This window comes from Chiloscyllium plagiosum, unplaced genomic scaffold (genome assembly GCF_037043375.1).
Source record: "Chiloscyllium plagiosum isolate Xiang-an unplaced genomic scaffold, Cpla_swu_hap1 HiC_scaffold_19, whole genome shotgun sequence".
NCBI classification, from domain to species: domain Eukaryota; kingdom Metazoa; phylum Chordata; class Chondrichthyes; order Orectolobiformes; family Hemiscylliidae; genus Chiloscyllium; species Chiloscyllium plagiosum.
In genome coordinates, this window is record NW_028270157.1 from 71384794 (window position 1) to 71405979 (window position 21186).

Sequence of the window (21186 nt, forward strand, 5' to 3'; positions counted from 1 at the left end):
GGACAGTGGTGAGGGAGACCGGTCTGTTTTATGTCTGTGGTGAATGTGAATCTCGAACCTGTTGTTTAGTTTATTATCACACCAGGCCTATATTGTTGCTATATGAATTACTTTGATGCTAGCTTGATCAATATTTGACTTTGGGAATGTTTTCTGTCACCTAAACTATTATGCTTTTATTTGATGCTATAGATATTTCAGGAACCTAAAAAAGCTAATCAAGTGGAGCAAGTGCTATCCGAATACTCTAGGTGCATCCAGGTACGTCACAGGAGTATAGATGCTGTTTGAGGACAAGGCAAGGCTGAGACTCACCCTCGCATTTGGACAATCTGGGCAAGATACCAATGGGGAGAAAGTGAGGTCTGCAGATGCTGGAGATCAAAGTTGAAACTTTATTGCTGGAACAGCACAGCAGGTCAGGCAACATCCAGGGAACAGGAGATTCGACGTTTCGGGCACAGGCCCTTCTTTCCTGAAGAAGGGCCTGTGCCCGAAACGTCGAATCTCCTGTTCCCTGGATGCTGCCTGACCTGCTGTGCTGTTCCAGCAATAAAGTTTCAAGATACCAATGGGCTGATCTCTACTCCACAGTGAGAGTCAGCACCTTCAAAGAAAAAATTGCGAATGTTGTTTTGCATTCACTGGATGTGGGAATCACAGACTGGGCCAACATTTATTGCCCATCCATAACTGCTTCAGAATCAGCCACATTGCTGTGGGTTGGAGTCACATGCAGGCTGACCCAGTAGGTTACAAATTTCCTCCCCTAATGAACATTGGTGAACCAGAAGGGTTTTCAACAACCAGCAGTGGTTTTATGGTCATCTTTAGACTCTTAATTTCAGTTTTCTTCTTTCTTGAATTCAAATAGAGATGTACAGCATGGAAACAGACCCTTTGGTCCAACCCGTCCATGCCCACCAGATATCCCAACCCAATCTGGTTCCATCTTCCAGCACTTGGCCCATGTCCCTCCAAACTCTTCCTTTTCGTACACCTATCCAGATGCCTTTTAAATGTTGTAATTGTACCAGCCTCCACCACTTCCTCCGGCAGCTCATTCCATACACGCACCACCCTCTGCGTGAAAAAAATCACCCCTTTAGGTCCATTTATATGTTTCCCCTCTCACCCTAAACCTATGCCCTGTAGTTCTAGATTCCCCTACACCAGGGAATAGACTTTGGTTATTTACCCTATCCATGCTCCTCATGATTTTATAAACCTCAGCCTCCGATGCTCCAGGGAAAACAGCCCCAGCCTATTCAGCCTCTCTCTATAGCTCAAATCCTTCAACCCTGGCAACATCCCTGTAAATCTTTTCTGAATCCTTTCGCAACATCCTTCCAATTGGAGGGAGACCCGAACTCCAAAAGTGACCTAACCAATGTCCTGTACAGCTGCAACATGACCTCCTCCATGCTCTGACCAATAAATCTCACTACCTGGGCTTCTGGATTAATAGATAATATCACTGGGCCATCACCTCCCCCAAAGGCAGTCATAGTTCAAGTTGCTTGAAGTGATAAGTGCTATGTTGGTGCTCTTTTGCTACCAGGAATTATATACCAGGTAGGCAAATGGTAAACCTGGATGGAGATGCTTTATTGATGACATTCATACTTCCACAGCAGGTTCTGGACTGGACCCAAGCTCTCCCTCTCTACCAGGTCACCTGATCAGCTCTCTTAAAAGGGCAGAACTCTCAACTACCTATATAACAATAGGGTTCCAGATCATTGATATGATTAGATTGGAGCAAAGACTGAGAAGAAGCAGATTGACCCATGTTATTGATGATAAGGGGTTAATATTCCAAACTTTGGCTGCATTAGTTTCTTTATTTTTTGGTGTCATACAGCATTCGAGTCGCTCGCCAGGCCTAGTCGCTGGGGGCCTGCTCTTCTCTGTGGTTGGTGGAAAAATGAGTGAAGGCATCAACTTCTCAGATGACCTGGGCAGGTAGGAATTCATAATTTGATTGCTCCAAAGTTCAGAGTCGAGAGTGTGTTGCTGGGAAAGCACAGCAGGTCAGGCAGCATCTGAGAAGCAGGAGAATCAACCTTTCGGGCATAAGCCCTTCATCAGGAGTGATCTCCAGCATCTGCAGTCCTCACTTTTTTCTTGTTCCAAAGTGGAGAGAACTTTGGGCAACTGCATTGTTCTCTATCTATCTCTTCAAATCCTATTATGATGGTCATCTGAGCCTTGGATTAGTCTCTGGTGCTATTATTTATATCATTATTATTTTGTTTGTGTTCATTTTGGTCGATCCCCACCCCTTGGTGTCCTGTTTAAGATTGAGGTAAGTTTTGCAAGATTTTACTTGGTGTCTGGAGTTCAGAAACAAAGAACAGACAATTTGAGACAATGATTTCTGGAATGGTATTCCTTTATTTAAAACTCAGCAAATGTATGACACTGTTATATAATAATTCTGGAAAGCACATAAAGCTTGCATGCGTTCATCTCTTCACTTTAAGATCAAGCAACTGTAAGCAAAAACTTTATATATATAAATACCACTGAGTGGTCACTTTGTCAGAGACTCAGTGTTGCTCTCGAACTAGTAATTGACCAAGTTTTCACCCATTTGAAATCTCTAGGTTTGTTTTTTGCACTGTCTTTCAGGGATCAATCTGGTTAACATGTTGACAGTGTCTTATCCTATAAAGATTCCTCTTTATATCAGTAATATGTTGGGTTCTTTTCATAAACCATGAGGTAAAGATCATTTTCCTGTTAGCCACCATGCATTAATTTTCACAGTTCAGTGATGTTCTCCTGATTTTCCTTGTTAATCATTCATTACCTTCAGGGCCAGATCTCGATGTTCTTGAGTTTGTTTACTTTAAAGTCTCCAATCTGTGGAAAAAAATTACCTACAGCATTCACCAGTTTAGTTTCACTTGGCCTTGCTACATAATACTGAAGTTTGATCAAATGTCTACGCATTAAAATCCATGGAAGACTGCATTCTTGCATTTCCAATCTGTTATCTGTGCCATCACCAAGACTGCCTATTTCCACCTTCATTACCTCACCCTTGGCTGCTGAGACCATTCAAAACTTCATACTTATCCTAAATTGTTCACCTGTCGGCTCACTGACCAGCATTAGCTCCCATACAAACCTCATGAATACTGTGTAAAGTAAAATTGGTTTTGCTCTGGATATTTAATAGCATTTTTTTTTATTGATTCATGGGATGAGGGCATCATTGGCTATTTCCCATCCCTAATTGCCCAGAGGGCAGTTAAGAGACGACCACATGGCTGTGGCTCTGGAGTCACATGTAGTCACATATTGAAATTGCAATCTCCCATCGAATCTGTGCTACTGAAACCTGACCGTCCAATCTCTGTGGATGCTCCTCTCCAGTCCCCAACTCTTCTGTTGACCATCATTATTTTGTATATAAGTAAGGATGGCCGTTTCTTTCCCTAAAGGACATTGGTGAACCAGATGGGTTTTTTTCCCAATAATTGACAGAGGTTTCATGGTCATCATTAGACTCTTTGTTCCAGATATTTATTGAATTCAAATTCCACCATCAGCTGTGGCAGGATTCAAACCTGGGTCCAGAGAACATTTCCTGGGTGTCTGGAGTAATAGTCCTATGATAGTCCTACTAATACCTAGATAGTAGGTACTCATACACATATTGCACATACCTTTCAAAGAAAATAAGTAATTAGATTAAATTAGATTCCCTACAGACCCTTCGGCCCAACACCGACCCTCCGAAGAGTAACCCACCCAGACCCATTTCACCTGACTAATGCACCTTTGGGCAATTTAGAATGGCCAGTTCACCTGACCAGCATATCTTTGGACTGTGGGAGGAAACTGGAGCACCCGGAGGAAACCCCCGCAGACACTGGGAGAATCAGCCCAATAGAATCTTGTTTCCATATTGAAATTGCAATCTCCCATCGAATCTGTGCTACTGAAACCTGACCGTCCAATCTCTGTGGATGCTCCTCTCCAGTCCCCAACTCTTCTGTTGACCATCATTATTTTGTATATAAATAACTTAGTCGTCAACAGAATTAGATCTCCTGTTCTGTCACCTATGTTAGGTGGCATAGTCAAGCATGTAAAAGGAGCAGTTGAGTTGGTAAAGCATTGACAGAATAAGAGTATTATCTAATTGATAAGAAGCCAAACATTGTGGAGGAGAAGTGAAAGTTAGAAGTGGAAGTACCAAAGTTGCCATTTAGAATCATAGAATTTTACAATACAGAAAGAGGCCATTTGGCCCAATGTATCTGTACTGGCTCCCAAAAGAGCAACCCAGCTAGTCCCAATCTCCATAGACCTCATGGAACAATGTGAATTTGATTTAAAAAAAAGCTACTATTTCAAGAAGATTGGAATTGAAACTGTTTATGAATATGTTAGTTACATAAAGCTCTGATGAGTCTCCCGTTTAGAAGAACTGCATGCATTTCTGGGCAGCAGCATAAAAATTAAAAAGCCTTTGAGAGTGTGCAACACTAAAAAGAACAACATAGTGGCTCAGTGGTTCGCACTGCTGCCTCACAGCGCCAGGGAGCTGGATTCGGGCAACTGTGTGGAGTTTAGATTACATTAGATTAGATTACAGTGTGGAAACAGGCCCTTTGGCCCAACAAGTCCACACCGACTCGCCGAAGCGCAACCCACCTATACCCCTACACTTACCCCTTACCTAACACTACCAATTCACCTGACCTGCACATCTTTGGACTGTGGGAGGAAACCGGAGCACCCGGAGGAAACCCACACAGACACGGGGAGAACGTGCAAACTCCACACAGCCAGTCGCCTGAGGCGGGAATTGAACCCGGGTCTCAGGCGCTGTGAGGCAGCAGTGCTAACCACTGTGCCACCCTTGAACATTCTATCTGTTTCCTTCAAGTGCTCCGGTTTCCTCCTACAGGTTAGGTGGAATGGCCATGCTAAATTGCCCTATCGTGTCCAGGGATGTGTAGGGTAGGTGGGTTAGCCGTGGGAAATGCATGGTTACAGGAATGGGGTAGGGTGGTCGGTCTGTGTGGGATGCTGTTCGAAAGAGTGGTGTGGACTCAATTGGCCAAAGAGATTCAAAAAGATTCAATTTATGAAACCAGCTTGCAAAGTTCCATTCAATATAGAACATGACAGAGTGATCTGATTGATGTATTTAAGGTGGTTTAAGACTTTTGTAGGATGGTTAAAAACAAACTGGTTGTTAATTTAAATTCAAAGGTGAGTATTGTACTGAGAATTTATGGTTCTGTTCGCCGAGCTGGAAGTTTTTGTTGCAAACGTTTTGTCCCCTGGCTAGGCGACATCCTCAGTGCTTGGGAGCCTCCTGCGAAGCGCTTCTTTGATGTTTCCTCCGGTGTTTATAGTGGTCTGTCCCTGCCGCTTCCGGTTGTCAGTTTCAGCTGTCCGCTGTAGTGGTTGGTATATTGAGTCCAGGTCGATGTGTTTGTTGATGGAGTTTGTGGATGAATGCCATGCCTCTAGGATTTCCCTGGCTGTTCTCTGTCTGGACATCGACCTGGACCCAATATACCAACCACTACAGCGGACAGCTGAAACTGACAACCGGAAGCGGCAGGGACAGACCACTATAAACACCGGAGGAAACATCAAAGAAGCGCTTCGCAGGAGGCTCCCAAGCACTGATGATGTCGCCTAGCCAGGGGACGAAACGTTTGCAACAAAAACTTCCAGCTCGGCGAACAGAACCACAACAACGAGCACCCGAGCTACAAATCTTCGCACAAACTTTGAATTGTACTTAGATTTCCAGAAGGCATTTAGTAAGGCTATTGCAAGCAATAAAAGCTCGTGGTGTGGGCAAATTGGCATGGATAGGGATTGGCCTACTAACATGAAGCAGAGAGTAGGAACAAGTCTGTCTTTTTCAGGCTGACCGGGCATCACGAATGGTGTGCCACAGGGCTCAGTGCTGAAGCCTGGACAGTGTTTATAATTTATGCAAATGATTTGGATGGAAACGATCAAAAGTGTGGTAACCAAATTTGCTGATGACATAAAGATAAGTAGGAAACTGAATTGTGCAGAGGGCATAAGGAGGCTGTAAGGGAATATAGATAGGTTGAATGGGCAAAGATCTGCAAATGCAGTACAATATGGGATGGTGTGAAATTGTCCATTTTGGCAGGAAGAAAAATAAAGTATGGCATTTAAAGGGTTAGGGGTTGCAGAGTCCTGAGATCCAGGGAGATCTGGGTATCTTAGTACAATGCATGAATCACAGAGTTAATTAATCAAGAAAGCTAACAGAATGTTATGGTTTATTATGTGGGGAATTGAATACAAGAGTAGGGAAGTTATGCTTCAGTTATACAGGCATTGCTGAGACTATACCTGGGTTGTGTATATTACTGATCACTACTTGTGAAGGATTTTAATGTTTTGGTAACAGTTCAGAGAAGGATTATTAGATTAATCCCTGGAATGAGCAGATTGCCTGATGAGAAAGGCTAGGTCTATATCCTCTAGTCTAGATCAGAGTGGTGCTGGAAAACCACAGCAGGTCAGGCAGCATCCAAGGAGCAGGAAAAGCGACATTTCGGGCAAAAGCCCTTCCTCAGGAATAGAGGCAGGGTGCCTGCAGAGTGGAGAGATATATCCTCTAGTGTTTAGAAAGGGACTTGACTGGATGAATGTGGGAAGAAATGTTTCCTGTTGTGGGAGAATTAAGAACTAGGGATCATAGATTAAAAATAAGAGGTCACACATTTACAACAAGAATGAGGAAATTTTGTTTTTCTCACTGTGTTGTGAGCCTTTGGAATTCCCTTCCTCATAACATAATGAATGCAAAATCTTCAAATATTTTGAAGACCGAGGTAGATAGATTCTTGATGACCAAGAGGATGAAACATTGGGCGGCACGGTGGCACAGTGGTTAGCACTGCTGCTTCACAGCGCCAGAGACCCGGGTTCAATTCCTGCCTCAGGCGACTGACTGTGTGGAGTTTGCACATTCTCCCCGTGTCTGCGTGGGTTTCCTCTGGGTGCTCCGGTTTCCTCCCACCATCCAAAGATGTGCAGGGTCAGGTGAATTGACCATACTAAATTGCCCGTAGTGTTAGGTAAGGGGTAAATGTAGGGGTATGTGTGGGTTTCGCTTCGGCGGGTCGGTGTGGACTTGTTGGGCCGAAGGGCCTGTTTCCACACTGTAATGTAATGTAATCTAATCTAATCTAAATTATTGGGAATACGTAGGAATGTAGAGTTGAGGTTAAAATCGGATGAGCCCTGATCTAATTGAATGGTGGAGCAGGCTGGAAGGGCCGAGCAGCCTGTTGTGTTCTTTGTTCTTATGTTCGTATAAACTTAATTTAGAGCTGCCCCATTCAAGGTCGTTTCAGGAAACTCTTCTTCTCTGGAATTCTGTCTGACAACAACGCGGGTCAAATGAAAATTGCAAACTGATATTTGTAGATCTTTGTTAGACAAGTGTATTAAGGAAATGAAGCAAAGGCAAGGAGTTAGAGCTAGGATACAGATCAGTCATAGTCCACTTGAATGATGTCACAAACTGGAGGGACTGAAAAATCTTCTCCCATGTTCCCTACCTTAGTGCCCAGCTGTCTGCCTGGTGTCTCTGTGTCTCCTACTCTGCCCAGTAAAGTTTTAATGATCTTTCTCACTGAGAAAATCTGCTTTAAATTGACTTTTGCTCCATTTAATAAACTTTCCTTTGTCCGACATGATATGATTTGAAGTAAAATTCAGGGTTCTGGTACAATTAGCCATTTCCTCACCTCCTGTGTACCTTTAGTCCAGACTAACTGGCGCCTCTCAAATCCCCTTTATGCTTGGAAGAACTCATGTTGTTTGTTTCCCAGCTTTTATGGCCTTGACATAATGTGGTGTGATCAGAGCTCAGTGGTGTGGAGAGCTAGCTAATTAATGCCTCATCAGGTTCAGGCATAACTCCAGATCTGTTATCAAGTGACTGGGCAATTTACTGCCAGAGTATCATTCTTTACATTTATTTTTCGAAATTATCATTACTATTTGTTCAGCTATATTACAACAATAATGTGTGTTTTAACAAATGGTTGGGGCAAGTATCTCACACACTGACGGAGGTGTAGATGGGGGCAAGACTGGGGAAGTATATAAAAACACTGGTGAACATTGCCAGTGTAATCAATTGAACATAGATGCCCTGAGGGAATGGGATTTGGTGCATAACTGATGCAAGATTCCACAATGCACTTTGGTATTAGTACCCTCTACCATTTTGGAAATCTTATTGTTTTAGCGTTCAAGGTTATTTACACAGATTGGAAATGGGAAATGGAAAATGTTTTGACCTTGATCCAATGTTCATCCGTCATGTCACTGGTGTGTTGTGTTACAGGTGTGTGGTGATGGTTGGAATGCCGTTTCCCAATATCAACTCACCAGAGCTCCAGGAGAAAATGGCTTATCTGGACAAGACCCTGGTATGTTGCGGCTAGGTCTGAATGTAAATTGCTTCAAAATCCAGATATTGACAGTACTTGTCGAGACTGTGATGCTGGAAAAGCACAGCAGGTCAGGCCGCATTTGAGGAGATTGAGAATCAATGCCCGAAACGTCGATTCTCCTGCTCCTCAGATGCTGCCTGACCCGCTGTGCTTTTCCAGCATCGCACTCTCGACTCTGATCTCCAGCTTCTGCAGTTCTCACTTTCTCCTAATTGACCGTATTTTTTTTATGCCAGATGCAGTGTATAGATGTCAATGTCCTTGTCTTTATGTGAGAACCTATTCCTGATCCTGTCTTGCCCTGCATTTGTTACCTGAATGTAGATGGCTTGTGCAAGATTCAGAATAACACAAACAACACAGGCTGAATTCCTGGTCCAGCTGAGGTGGTCTGGGGACTTGTATCGTCACTCAGCCTCTGAGAGTGGAAGGCACTGACACAGCAGCATGGAGAGACGCTAACACAAAAAATGCCCAGGATGAAGCATCAGCAGCCAATGAGACTTGCCTTCAGGCATAGCACATGTGACAATATCTTATTTCGGTGCATTAATTAGTGCTTTCAGTTAGAAGCGAGGGCCCTATTAAAAAGATAGTCTATGACAGGGAAACCCAACACATGACAAAGTTCTCCTCCCAACGTTTGTACATTCCCACAGTTTTTCTTTTGAGTTATGTTTATTGTAACACTTTATACAAATATATATTCCACTTTCCACTCCCTCCAATCTCCACCACCCCTTTCACTTTTGCCAATCACAGGCAACAGAGAGAGGGTCACCATCAAACTCTTTTATCTCTTGTTCCTCTGGCTCCATGGTTACACTGCCTCCATTATTGCCAGCTGTAGGTAGAGCACATTTAAGATAGTGTGAGCAGATGCAAAGTCCCTTTAGGATTCAGAGTCACTCCTACCATTGCTTGCCTGCGGTTTGTGCAAGTGATATGTGGGTGAGAATTGAATTTGAAACAAGCGGCACGTTGGCACAGTGGTTAGCACTGCTGCCTCACAGCGCCTGAGACCCGGGTTCAATTCCTGCCTCAGGCGACTGACTGTGTGGAGTTTGCACGTTCTCCCTGTGTCTGCGTGGGTTTCCTCCGGGTGCTCCGGTTTCCTCCCACAGTCCAAAGATGTGCAGGTGAGGTGAATTGGCCATACTAAATTGCCCGTAGTGTTAGGTATAGGGGTAAATGTAGGGGCATGGGTGGGTTGCGCTTCAGCGGGTCGGTGTGGACTTATTGGGCCAAAGGGCCTGTTTCCACACTGTAATGTAATCTAAAAAGCATGTGCAAAGTATCGCTGTGCCCTGCAATTTCTGTGATGCAATGTCCTTTTGACTAAAACCTTTGACTAAAGGTTGATTAAATCCCTTTGGAGGCAGCAGAGAAAAGATGACATTAGGCTGACCTTGTGCAAAATGAATAAGCATGTTTGTATGAAGGCTCAGTTTGTAAGCCCTGGCGGAATTAATCACTGTGCTCCACTAACTCTATCCCTGATGCCTGTTCTCGTGCTGCTTAAATCAGTGTGAGTGAGAATTGCAGGGAACGTACTTTCTGAAACAGGGTCTTCAGAAAATCTCCAGTAAATGTGGAATGACAATGGGAAATTTTAGCAGGTTAGGCAGCATCTGTGGAGCGATGCTGATTTTCAGCATTTTCTCCTTATTTCTCAGAATTCCAGCATGCGCAGTACTTTAGCTTTGTGCTAAATGTGGGAGCGTTGACCATCCTCAGTGCAATACAAATATTTCTAATTTTTTTTCAGTGCAAGGCAGAGAATTAGTAGAATGGCCTCAAAAGTGAACTCTTTCTATTTCCTTTGCAATATGTTGGGAGAGTGGATTTTGTATTCCTGATCTGTTGCTTTATTGCAGCAGTCCTTTAAAAGCTGCTGGATTTTCCAGTTCCATGAGAATTTTGTACAATGCTTCACCACGCAGGGAGTATCAAAATAAAAGGATTGTCTTGGCTCGATCAGTTCAGCCGGGTACGTCTGTCCCTGCTGCAGAGATAAGTACACAGATCACAGATGCAACAAGTCCTCTCAGGTGAACAAAAGAGATCCTAGGTTTTGAAATAGAGTGCGGGAGTGTTTTTCCCCCCAGTTGCCATGGCTAGTCTTTATCCCTATATAAACATCATAAAGCATAATATCTACTTGTTACCTCATCTTTGTTTCCCAGACCTTGCTGTGCTCACATTGGCTACTGTGATTCCTGCATTGTTATAAAAGATTTTGTGACCCAATTGGCCATGAAAGGCACAATATAAATGCAAGCTAATTTACCAAATTGTAAATAATTCACCCATTTCTTTATGAAAACAGCATACTGCAGTTTTTCTCTCTCCAAAACTGTAACAACACAAACTTTTCTTAGACAATAGACAATAGGTGCAGGAGTAGGCCATTCAGCCCTTCGAGCCTGCACCGCCATTCAATATAATCATGGCTGATCATTCCTAATCAGTATCCTGTTCCTGCCTTATCTCCATAACCCTTGATTCCACTATCTTTTTTAAATGAATCCAGAGACTGGGCCTCCACTGCCCCCTGGGGCAGAGCATTCCACACAGCTACCACTCTCTGGGTGAAGAAGTTTCTCCTGAGCTCTGTCCTAAATGGTCTGCCCCGTATTTTTAAGCTGTGTCCTCTGGTTCGGCACTCACCCATCAGTGGAAATATGTTTCCTACTGCCGGAGTGTCCAATCCTTTCATAATCTTATACTTTTCATAATCTTCTTCTTTGATTTAATTACACCATCCAACTTTTGTCTTGGATCATCTTTAGCAGCTAGTTGTTTTCCATCTATAACATGGGCACACTTCAGCTGGCGTTTGTAATGTGTTCCAGATTCAGTAAAACTGAATAATATGGGTGACTCCAGGAGTGGTGTTTGGGAAGAGTGACCTCAACCAGGAGTGGTGTCTGGAGCAAACTGCCAGACTGTTTATAATATGATTTATGAACTGAGTAAATGGTTTATAATGTGCTCTAGGGCTGTGAACATGTAAAGTATCTGTCTTGCTCACTGTTGTATTTTAATTCTCCAGCCAAAAACTGATGGGAAGACTCCGGGAAAACTTCTTGTGGAAAATCTCTGCATGAAAGCTGTTAACCAATCGATAGGTGGGTGTCTGTACAGCATCGACACAGGGTTAAGTACTGTAAAGTTCAGAAATTACTTGCACTAACATATTACTGAGAAGGTGATAGGCAAGAAACTTTGTAGTAATTTTTGGACTGAACAAGGAGTACAGTGAGGTCACGGTGAGACTGAGGTGAATGTTGACCATCAGACCATAAGGCATAGGACAAGAAATTAGCCATTCAGCCCATTGGGTCTGCTCAGCCATTCAGTCATGGTTGATGTGTTTCTCAACCTCAATCTCCCGCTTTCTCCCCGTAACTCATGATCTCCTTGATACTCAAGAACCTATCTATCTCAGTCTTAAATATACTCAGTGACCTGGCCTCCACAGCCTTCTGTGGCAATGAATTCCATAGATTCACCACTCTCTGACTGAAGTTACTCCTTATCTCCGTTCTGAAAGGTCTTATCTTTAGTCTAAGGCTATGCCCTCGGGTCCTAGTCTCTCCTTACAATGGAAATATCTTCCCAACATTTACTCTGTCCAGGCCATTCAGTATTCAATTAGATCCCCTCCCCATCCTTCTAAATTCCATCGAGTATAAAGCTAGAGTCCCCAAACGTTCCTCATATGTTAAGCTTTTCATTCCTGGCACCATTCTTGTGAATCTCCTCTGAACACAGTCCAGGGCCAGTACATCCTTTCTAAGGTTTGGGGCCCAAAACTGTGTACAATGCTCCATATATGGTCTGGCCAGAGCCTCAGAATTACATCCTTGCTTTTATATTCAAGTTTTCTCAAAATAAATGCCATCCTTGCATTTGACTTCCTATCTACTGCTTCAACCTGCAAGTTTACCGTGAGAGAATCCTGGACGAGGACCCCCAAGTCTCTTTGCACTTCAGACTTCTGAATTTTCTCCCATGCCTCTATTTTTCCTACCAAAATGCATGGCATCATATGTTCCCACATTGTGCTCCATCTGTCACTTCTTTGTCCACTCTCCTAACCTGTCTAAATCCTTCGGCATCCTCCCCACCTCCTTAATGTTGCCTGTCCCTCTATCTCTATTTGTATCACCTGTAAACGTAGCCAGAATGCCCTCAGTTCCTTCATCCAGATCGTTAATGTATAAATTAGATTAGATTACTTATAGCTAGTGAAAAGCTGTGGTCCCAATACTGAGCCTTGTGGAACACCACTTGTCACCGGCTGCCATCCTGAGAAAGACCCTTTTATCCCCATTCCCTTCTTTCTGTCAGACAGCCAAGCCTCTACCCATGCTAGCACCTTGCCTCTGACAGCATGGGCCCTTATCTTACTCAGTAGCTTCCTGCGTGGCACCTTGTCAAAGGCCTTCTTGAAGTCCAGGTAGATAACATCCAATGGCTCTCCTTGGTCTAACATGCTCAATACTTGCTCAAAGCATTCTAACAGATTTGTCAGGCATAACTTCCCCTTAATGAAATCATGCTGACTTTGCCCTATTTTACCATATTTTGTGGTATTCAGAAATCTGATCCTTCACAAAGGATTCCAGGATCTTACCCATGATCAACGTTCATTGGTCTGTAATTTTCCGTCTTTTGCCTTGGTCGCTTTTTAAACAAGTGTGTTACGTTAGCGATTTCTAGTCCTCTGGGACCCTCCTGGATTCGAGTGATTCCTGAAAGATCACCACTAACGCCTCCACTATCTCTTCAGCTATCTTCCTGCACTCTGGGGTGTAGTCCATCTGGTCCAGGTGATTTATCCACCTTCAGACCATTCAGTTTTTCTAGCACCTTCTTGCTGATGGCCATCATACTCAGCTCTGCCCCCTCATTTGCTTGAATTTTTGGGATATTACTCGTGTCTTCCACAGTGAAGACTGACGCAAAGTAATTATTCAGTTCCTCAGCCCCTTCCTTGTTCCCCACCACTATCTCTCCAGCATCATTTTCCAGCAGCTCAATGCCCACTTTTGCCTCTCTTTTGCCCTTTATATTTTGCAAGAAACTCTTAACAGTCTTCCTTTATATTATTTTGAGAAGGTGACCAAGTAGGTGGATGAGGTTAAAGCGGTTGATGTGGTGTATATGGATTTCAGTAAAGTGTTTGATAAGGTTCCCCATGGTAGGCTGTTACAGAAAGTATGGAGGCATGAGATTGAGCAGTTTGGATCAGAAATTGGCCAGCTGAAAGAAGACAGACAGTGGTGGTTGATGGAAAATGTTCATCCTGGAGTTCAGTGACTAGTGGTGTGCTGCAAGGATGTGTTTTGGGACCTTTGCTGTTTGTCATTTTTATAAATGACCTGGATGAGGGCGTAGAAGGATGGGTTAGTAGATTTGCAGATGACACTAAGGACTATGGAGCTGTGGACAGTGCTGAAGGATGTTACGGGTTACAGGGAGACATAGATAAGCTGCAGAGCTGGGCTGAGACGTGGCAAATGGAGTTTAATGCAGAAAAATGTGAAATAATTCACTTTGGAAGCAATAACAGGATTACAGTGTACTGGGTTCATGGTAAGATTCCTGGTGGTGTGGATGAGCAGAGAAATCTGTGTCTGTGTGCATAGATCCCTGAAAATTACCACTTAGGTTCATAGGGTTTTAGATTAGATTAGATTAGATTACTTACAATGTGGAAACAGGCCCTTCGGCCCAACAAGTCCACACCGACCCGCCGAAGCGTAACCCACCCAGACCCATTCTCCTACATTTACCCCTTCACCTAACACTACGGGTAATTTAGCATGGCCAATTCACCTAACCCCTGCACATTTTTTTGGATTGTGGGAGGAAACCGGAGCACCCAGAGGAAACCCACGCAGACACTGGGAGAATGTGCAAACTCCACACAGAGAGTCGCCTGAGGCGGGAATTGAACCCGGGTCTCTGGCGCTGTGAAGCAGCAGTGCTAACCACTGTGCTACCGTGCCGCCCAAAGAAGGTTGTTAAGAAGGTATATGGTGTGTTAGCTTTTATTGGTAGAGGGATTGAGTTTCTGAGCCATGAGGTCATGTTGCAGCTGTACAAAACTCTGGTGCAGCCACACTTGGAGTATTGAATGCAGTTCTGGTCACTGCATTATAGGAAGGATGTGGAAGCTTTGGAAAGGGTTCAGAGGAGATTTACTCAGATGTTGCCTGATATGGAGGGAAGGTCTTACGAGGAAAGGCTGAGGGACTTAAGGCTGTTTTCATTAGGGAGAAGAAGGTTGAGAGGTGACTTAAAAGAGACATATAAGATAATCAGAGGATTAGATAGGGTGAATAGTGAGAGCCTTTTTCCTCACATGGTGATGGCGAGCACGAGGGGACATAGCTTTAAATGAAGGGGTGATAGATATAGGACAGATGTCAGAGATAGGTTCTTTACTCAGAGAATAGTAAGGGCGTGGCGTGCCCTGCCTGTAACAGTAGTCGACTCGCGAACTTTAAGGTCATTTAAATGGTCATTGGATAAACATTTAAGTCATCATTGGACAAGCATATGGACGTACATGGAATAGTGTGGGTTAGATGGGCTTCCGATTGGTATGACAGGTCGGCGCAACATCGAGGGCCAAAGGGCCTGTACTGCGCTGTAATGTACTTGTTCTATATAGACGAGAATGCAATAGTGTAGGTCAGATAGGCTTCAGATTGGTTTCACAGGTCGGTGCAAAGTTGAGGGCCGATGAATTGTGTTGTAATGTTCTATGTTCTACTGGCTAACTTGCCCTCATATTTAATGTTCTCCCTCCTTACCTCTTTTTTTAATTGCCCTTTGTTGGTCTTTATAAGCTTCCCAATTCTCTTGTTTCCCCCTGCCCTTCGCCACATTATATGCTTTCTCCTTTGCTTTTATGCTACTGCTGACTTCCCTGGTCAGCCATGGTTGCTTCACCCTCCCTGTTCCATGCTTCTCTTCCCTCGGGATGAATCTCTGCTGTGTCTCCTGAATTACTCCCAGAAGCTCCTGTCATTGCAGTTCCATTGTCTGTCTTGTTGGGCTCCTCACCCAGTCAATTCTACCCAGCTCCTCCCTCATGCCTCTGTAGTTACCTTTATTCAGCTGTAATACCATTATCTCGGATTCTATTTTCTCCCTTTCAAATTGCAGCATAAATTTAATCATATTATCACTGCCTCCTAAGGGGTCCTTCACGTTAAGCTCCCTTATCAAGTCTGCCTCATTGGACAACACTAAATCCAGTTTTGCCAATCCAGGTGAATTGGTCATGCTAAATTGCCCAGAGTGTTCAGGGATGTGTAGGTTAGGTACATGAGCTAGGCGTAAATGTCAAGTGATAGGGTAGGAAAATGGGTCTGGGTGGGTTACTCTTTGGAGGGTCAGTGTGGTCTTGTTGGGCCAAAAAGGCCTGTTTCCACACTGTAGGGATTCTATGATCCTGACATTAATTGCAACACCATTGCAGAATCCCTTTTGTCCCCTCCAATTCCTCTGTAGCCATCATTCTCGTGAACCACACTGTTCTCCTCCAACACTGTCCATCCTCAGTGCAGCTTCTCAAGAGTGACTTGCCTTTGTTCTCTTTATACTTAATCTTATCCAGGAGATTACAGGCCTCACATCCCTGTAGTATGCCCCAAAGATCTATCCTTGGTTTCCTCCTTTGCCTTATCTTCATCAGTAGTCATTGGGTGGAGAGCATGGGCAGGTCAGTTTCCAAGTCTGCACTGACCATACTCGTGTATAGCAGCCTTACTCCGCCATTCTAAACTTTTTTACTGCCTCGTAGAGTCAGAGATGTACAGCACAGAAACAGACCCTTCGGTCCAACCTGTCCATGCCGACCAGATATCCCAACCCAATCTAGTCCCACCTGCCAGCACCCGACCCATATCCCTCCAAACCCTTCCTATTCAGATACCCATCCAGATGTCTTTTAAATGTTGCAATTGTACCAGCCTCCACCACTTCCTCTGGCAGCTCATTCCATACACGTATCACCCTCTGCTTGAAAAAGTTGCCCCTTAGGTCTCTTTTACATCTTTCCCCTCCCCCTCTAAACCTATGCCCTCTAGTTCTGGACTCCCCCACCCCAGGGAAAAGACTTTGTCTATTTATCCTATCCATGCCCATCATGATTTTATAAACCTCTATAAGGTCACCCCTCAGCCTCTGACATTCCAGGAAAAATAGCCCCAGCCTGTTCAGCCTCTCCCTATAGCTCAAATCCTCCAACCCTGGCAACATCCTTGTAAATCTTTTCTGAATTCTTTCAAGTTTCACAACATCTTTCCGATAGGAAGGAGACCAGAATTGCACACAGTGCTGTCTGTAATATCTGACTTTCACAGATCTAGGCCTAAAATTAGCCCCGTTTTCCTTCTGCTAAGCATTAAGAAAAGTGAATTTACTGACTTTTGATTCTTACCGCTGGCACCAGTCAATATCACCAGCCTTTTAATATTAGCCAGGAACTAATTGAAATGGTTTACAGGCTTGAAAGGAGCAGTGCTCAGCTGTAGAGAGAAAGTGCTTTCTGCTGAATCACAGTTCCCTGAACCAATGGCTTGTGTAGCAAGTTGTGTAGCACAATTGTAAGAAACCTTGTAATAGTATCAGGGACAAGCCTCATTTCTGTTGTTTATGGACTGCGCTGTTTGTAGGTCGAGCCATTCGTCACCGTGAAGACTATGCTGCTATTGTCCTTTTGGATCATCGCTACACCCGGTCCAACATCCTCAGCAAGCTACCAACTTGGATCAGAGCACGCACTAAGGCAGAAACTTCATTTGGACCTGCCCTTGGAGCCATCGGAAAGGTGAGATGTTACACTGAACTCCAGTCAGCCTGCAGTGGGACAGTGAAATTATCATTCCTCATGGATTGTGAAGAGAATGAGTGATGTAACATTAATCTCAGCTCTTTAATAAAATCGTTTGGTTTGAAGAAGAGTGTTACATGAGACGTTTAACATGTCTCCACTTCTCAGGCGACTGTCTGTGTGGAGTTTGCACATTCTCCCCGTGTCTGCGTGGGTTTCCTCTGGGTGCTCCGGTTTCCTCCCACAGTCCAAAGAAATGTGCAGGTGAGGTGAATTGGCCATGCTAAATTGCCCGTAGTGTTAGGTGCAGGGGTAAATGTAGGGGAATGGATCTGGGTGGGTGCGCTTCAGCGTGTCAGTGGGGACTTGTTGGGCCAAAGGGCCTGTTTCCACACTGTAAGTAATCTAATCTTCTCATGTTTTGGGTTACAGTTCTTCAGAGACAAGAAGGCCCAAGGAGATGCTAAGTAGCTACAAGAGACCATTGCTGGGCTGAAACGTGGTTAACAGCAGTCATACTGGTGCCCTCCATCTGTTTCAAACCACTCCTTTGGTTATGGAGTTCTTGCCTAATTGTATAACAATGAAGTTGATTCAAATCCTTTTTTGCTGCTGCTAATTCTCCTGTGATTGTTTTATATTTATCTGTTGAGTAATATTTACTAATTATGTTAGTGTTTGTGTTTTTCTGCTGAATCTCAATAATAAAGAACAGAGGTGGCCTTGTTTGTGTGGTACTGGTGTTCCTTCTCTCCTCTTCCTCACCCTCCCCTTGCTCCCTGAATGTTTATACAGAAGAACCTCAATTATCTGAATTTCGGATTATCCGGACAAGATCACTAGGTCCCGATGCTTGACTAAACTTCTTGTCTGGTATTTGATTATCCGAACGTTCGATTATCCAAAGAACATACTGGCAATATGCCCAATGCTAAGTTGCGATAGCACATGTGAATAAAGACAGCAGAGTCCAGGGAGAACATCAGGGAGTTTAGGGGAGATATGCATAGAAAGTTCTTTATGCAGAGGGTGGTGGGTGCCTGAATGCGTTGCCAGCAGAGGTGGTATAAGCAGGCACGATACCATTACTTAAGATGTATCTAGACAGATACGTGAATGGGCAGGGAGCAGAGGGATACAGATCCTTAGAAAATAGGTGACAGGTTTAGATAGAGGATCTGGATCAGCGCAGGCTTAGAGGGCTGAAGGGCCTGTTCCTGTGCTGTCATTTTCTTTGTTCTATCAAAGATGTAAACTTCAAAGCAACACTCTGATAAGCCAACCTAAAACAGTGGGTCTCAGCACACAGAGAGGTATTGAACATGGTTAAGGTAAAAAGCATTTATAAAATGATTCAAAAAAGCCTCAATCAAGTAAGAATATTATTTGAATTACAGCTGAATTTTTCTATTTCCAATTCTTAAGAGAAATGAAATGTTTGAATTCTGAAATAAAAACAGAAAATGTGGAATTTGTCAGCAGGTCTTGCAGCATCTGTGTTGGAGGGGGGGGGGGGGTTAATGTGTGACCCCTGTCTTCAGACAGACATGACAAGTATTTGAGAAAATCAGTGGCCACAGCCAGAGTGCGTCAGTCTCTGGTCTTCCTTTACTGTGAACATAACAATGATGTTACTTGCTCTCAAGCACAACAATGTCCAAGTTTATCAATGATCCTTTGAAATAGACAGTTCATGGCCACAGACAGGTACAATGTCACAATGAAAGGTCAATTAACCCTATTACAAACACACAGAGTGCTGGAGAAACTCAGTCTGACCTGAAACTCAGGTCTGGCAGCATCTGTGGAGAGAGGAACAGAGTTAACATTTCTATTCCAGTAACTCTCCTTCAGAAGATGTTTCAGGACCTGTGAGTTTCTCCAGTAATTTTTGCTTTGTTTCAGATTTGCAGTTCCAGGATTTATTCTTCTTCAGGGCCCTCTTCAAAGAATGACTCTAGTGTCTGAGACTTATCATTGCTTACAATAACTCCTTATCACTGACTTCTCAAACAGCTCATTATGTTAACTGCTGGATAAACAAGTCTGTTCATTAGTGAGTGGCATGTTACAGCTGTCAATGGACACATCTATAAGTGGTCAGTACAAAGATGCAATTACATTGAGAGGAGTTTCTGGCTGAATCATCACAGGCTAAAGTTTACTTGGTTATATATAGTAAGTACATGAGCTGGCTGTATCCATTTATTCGAATTGTGCCAAGTCATTCCCAGTACAAACACCAAGATGTTGCAGGACTTTAAAGCTGCACTTTCAAAGGTGATAGTCTTTAAGATGTCACAAACATGATAAGTTTTAATCTGTCACATGATTTTTAATTGTGTTCAGCCCCTGAAACCCTGAGATGTTCAGGGTAGTGTCCTAGGCCCAACCATCTTCAGCTGCTTCAATAATGACCTTCCCACCATCACAAGGTCAGAATTGAGGATGATTACACAATATTCAGTACCATTTGCGACTCCTCAAACTGAAGCAGTCCATCTCCAAATGGAATAAGATTTGTACAAAATTCAGGCTTGGGCTAACAAGTGGAAAGTGACATTTGGGCCACACAGATGCCAGACAATGACCATCTAAAAGAAAATAAGAAACAGGAACATAATCAGGCCACTTGGCTCATTGAACCTGCTCTGTTATTCAATCATGGCTGATATACTCCTCAACCCAATTCTCCTCTCCTCCCCTTACTCTGATCCCCTAACTAATCGAGAGCCTATCTATCTCTGTCTTCAATACATTCAATGACTTGATCTTCATAGCCCTCTGTGGCAACCAGTACTGCAGATTAACCACCCTAGGGCTGAAGAAATTCCTCCTCATTTCCATTCTCAAGGGTCGTCCCTTCTCCCTGAGGCTGTGACCTCTGGTCCTAGTCTCTCTGACTAGTGGAAACATCTCCACATCCATTCTATCCAGGCATCTCAGTATTCTGTAAGTTTCAATCAGATCCCCCTTCATCCTTTTACACTCCATCGAGTACAGGCCTAGAGTCCTGAACTGCTTCATATACGATTAGCTCTTTATCCCTAGGATCATTCTTATAAATCTCCTCTGGAACCCTCCAAGATCAACACATCCTTCCTTGGATTCAGGGCCCATAACTGCTCACAATGTTCCAAATGCAGACTGACCAAAGCCTGATACAGCCTCAGCAGTACATCTCTAGTTTGTATTCTAACTGTCTTGCCATGAATGCCAACATTAAATTTGCCTTTTTAACTGCCAAGTAAACCTGCAAGCTAACCTTAAAAGAATCCTGACCCAGGACTCCCAAGCCCCTTTGTGCTTCAGATTACTGAAACCTTTCTAAGCTGAGAAAATTGTCTCTGCCCCGTTCTTTGTACCAAAGTGCCTTACCTCACACTTTCCCATATGTATTCCATCTCTTACTTCTTTATCCTGTCTTTAAACTTGTCCAAGTTCTATGGCTTCCTCAGCACTACCTGTCCTGCTACTTCTCTCTTCCCTTTTAGATTTCTGAAAACATCTCTTGCAATCTTCTTTATATTACTATACTGTATTACTATTATCTGCAGCAAGAGAGTGCAACCATCTCCCTTTGACATTCCCCATTAACATTATTGAATCCCTCTCTAGCAACATCCAGTGCGGGTGTTGCCATTGACCAGAAACTGAACTGGATGAGCTATACAGGCAGACCCTTGGTTACAAACCGTTTCTGTTTTGGTGTCCATTTGCAAGTCAGAACACATGCTGCACCATATAAAACAGCAGGTGCTAAATACAAAAAATGTTTGCATGTCAGTTGCCTCCTCACTCTCCACTGGAGTCGTACCGGAGGATTGGAAGGAGGCAAAT

General features: G+C 43.7%; 1 protein-coding gene across 2 annotated transcripts in view; it reads left to right on the forward strand.

Annotated features, from left to right (window-relative positions):
- The window catches only part of ddx11 (DEAD/H (Asp-Glu-Ala-Asp/His) box helicase 11), an 80908-nt gene extending 62836 nt beyond the window's left edge, over positions 1 to 18072 (forward strand). For both annotated transcript variants that reach the window (XM_043708914.2, XM_043708917.2), the window contains 6 exons: positions 193 to 261; positions 1865 to 1965; positions 8381 to 8465; positions 11545 to 11620; positions 17189 to 17343; positions 17779 to 18072. In XM_043708914.2, the coding sequence (XP_043564849.2) occupies positions 193 to 261; positions 1865 to 1965; positions 8381 to 8465; positions 11545 to 11620; positions 17189 to 17343; positions 17779 to 17817 (525 nt within the window). In that variant the 3' untranslated portion in view covers positions 17818 to 18072. The remainder of the gene's footprint in view (positions 1 to 192; positions 262 to 1864; positions 1966 to 8380; positions 8466 to 11544; positions 11621 to 17188; positions 17344 to 17778) is intronic.
- The last annotated feature ends 3114 nt before the right edge of the window (positions 18073 to 21186 follow it).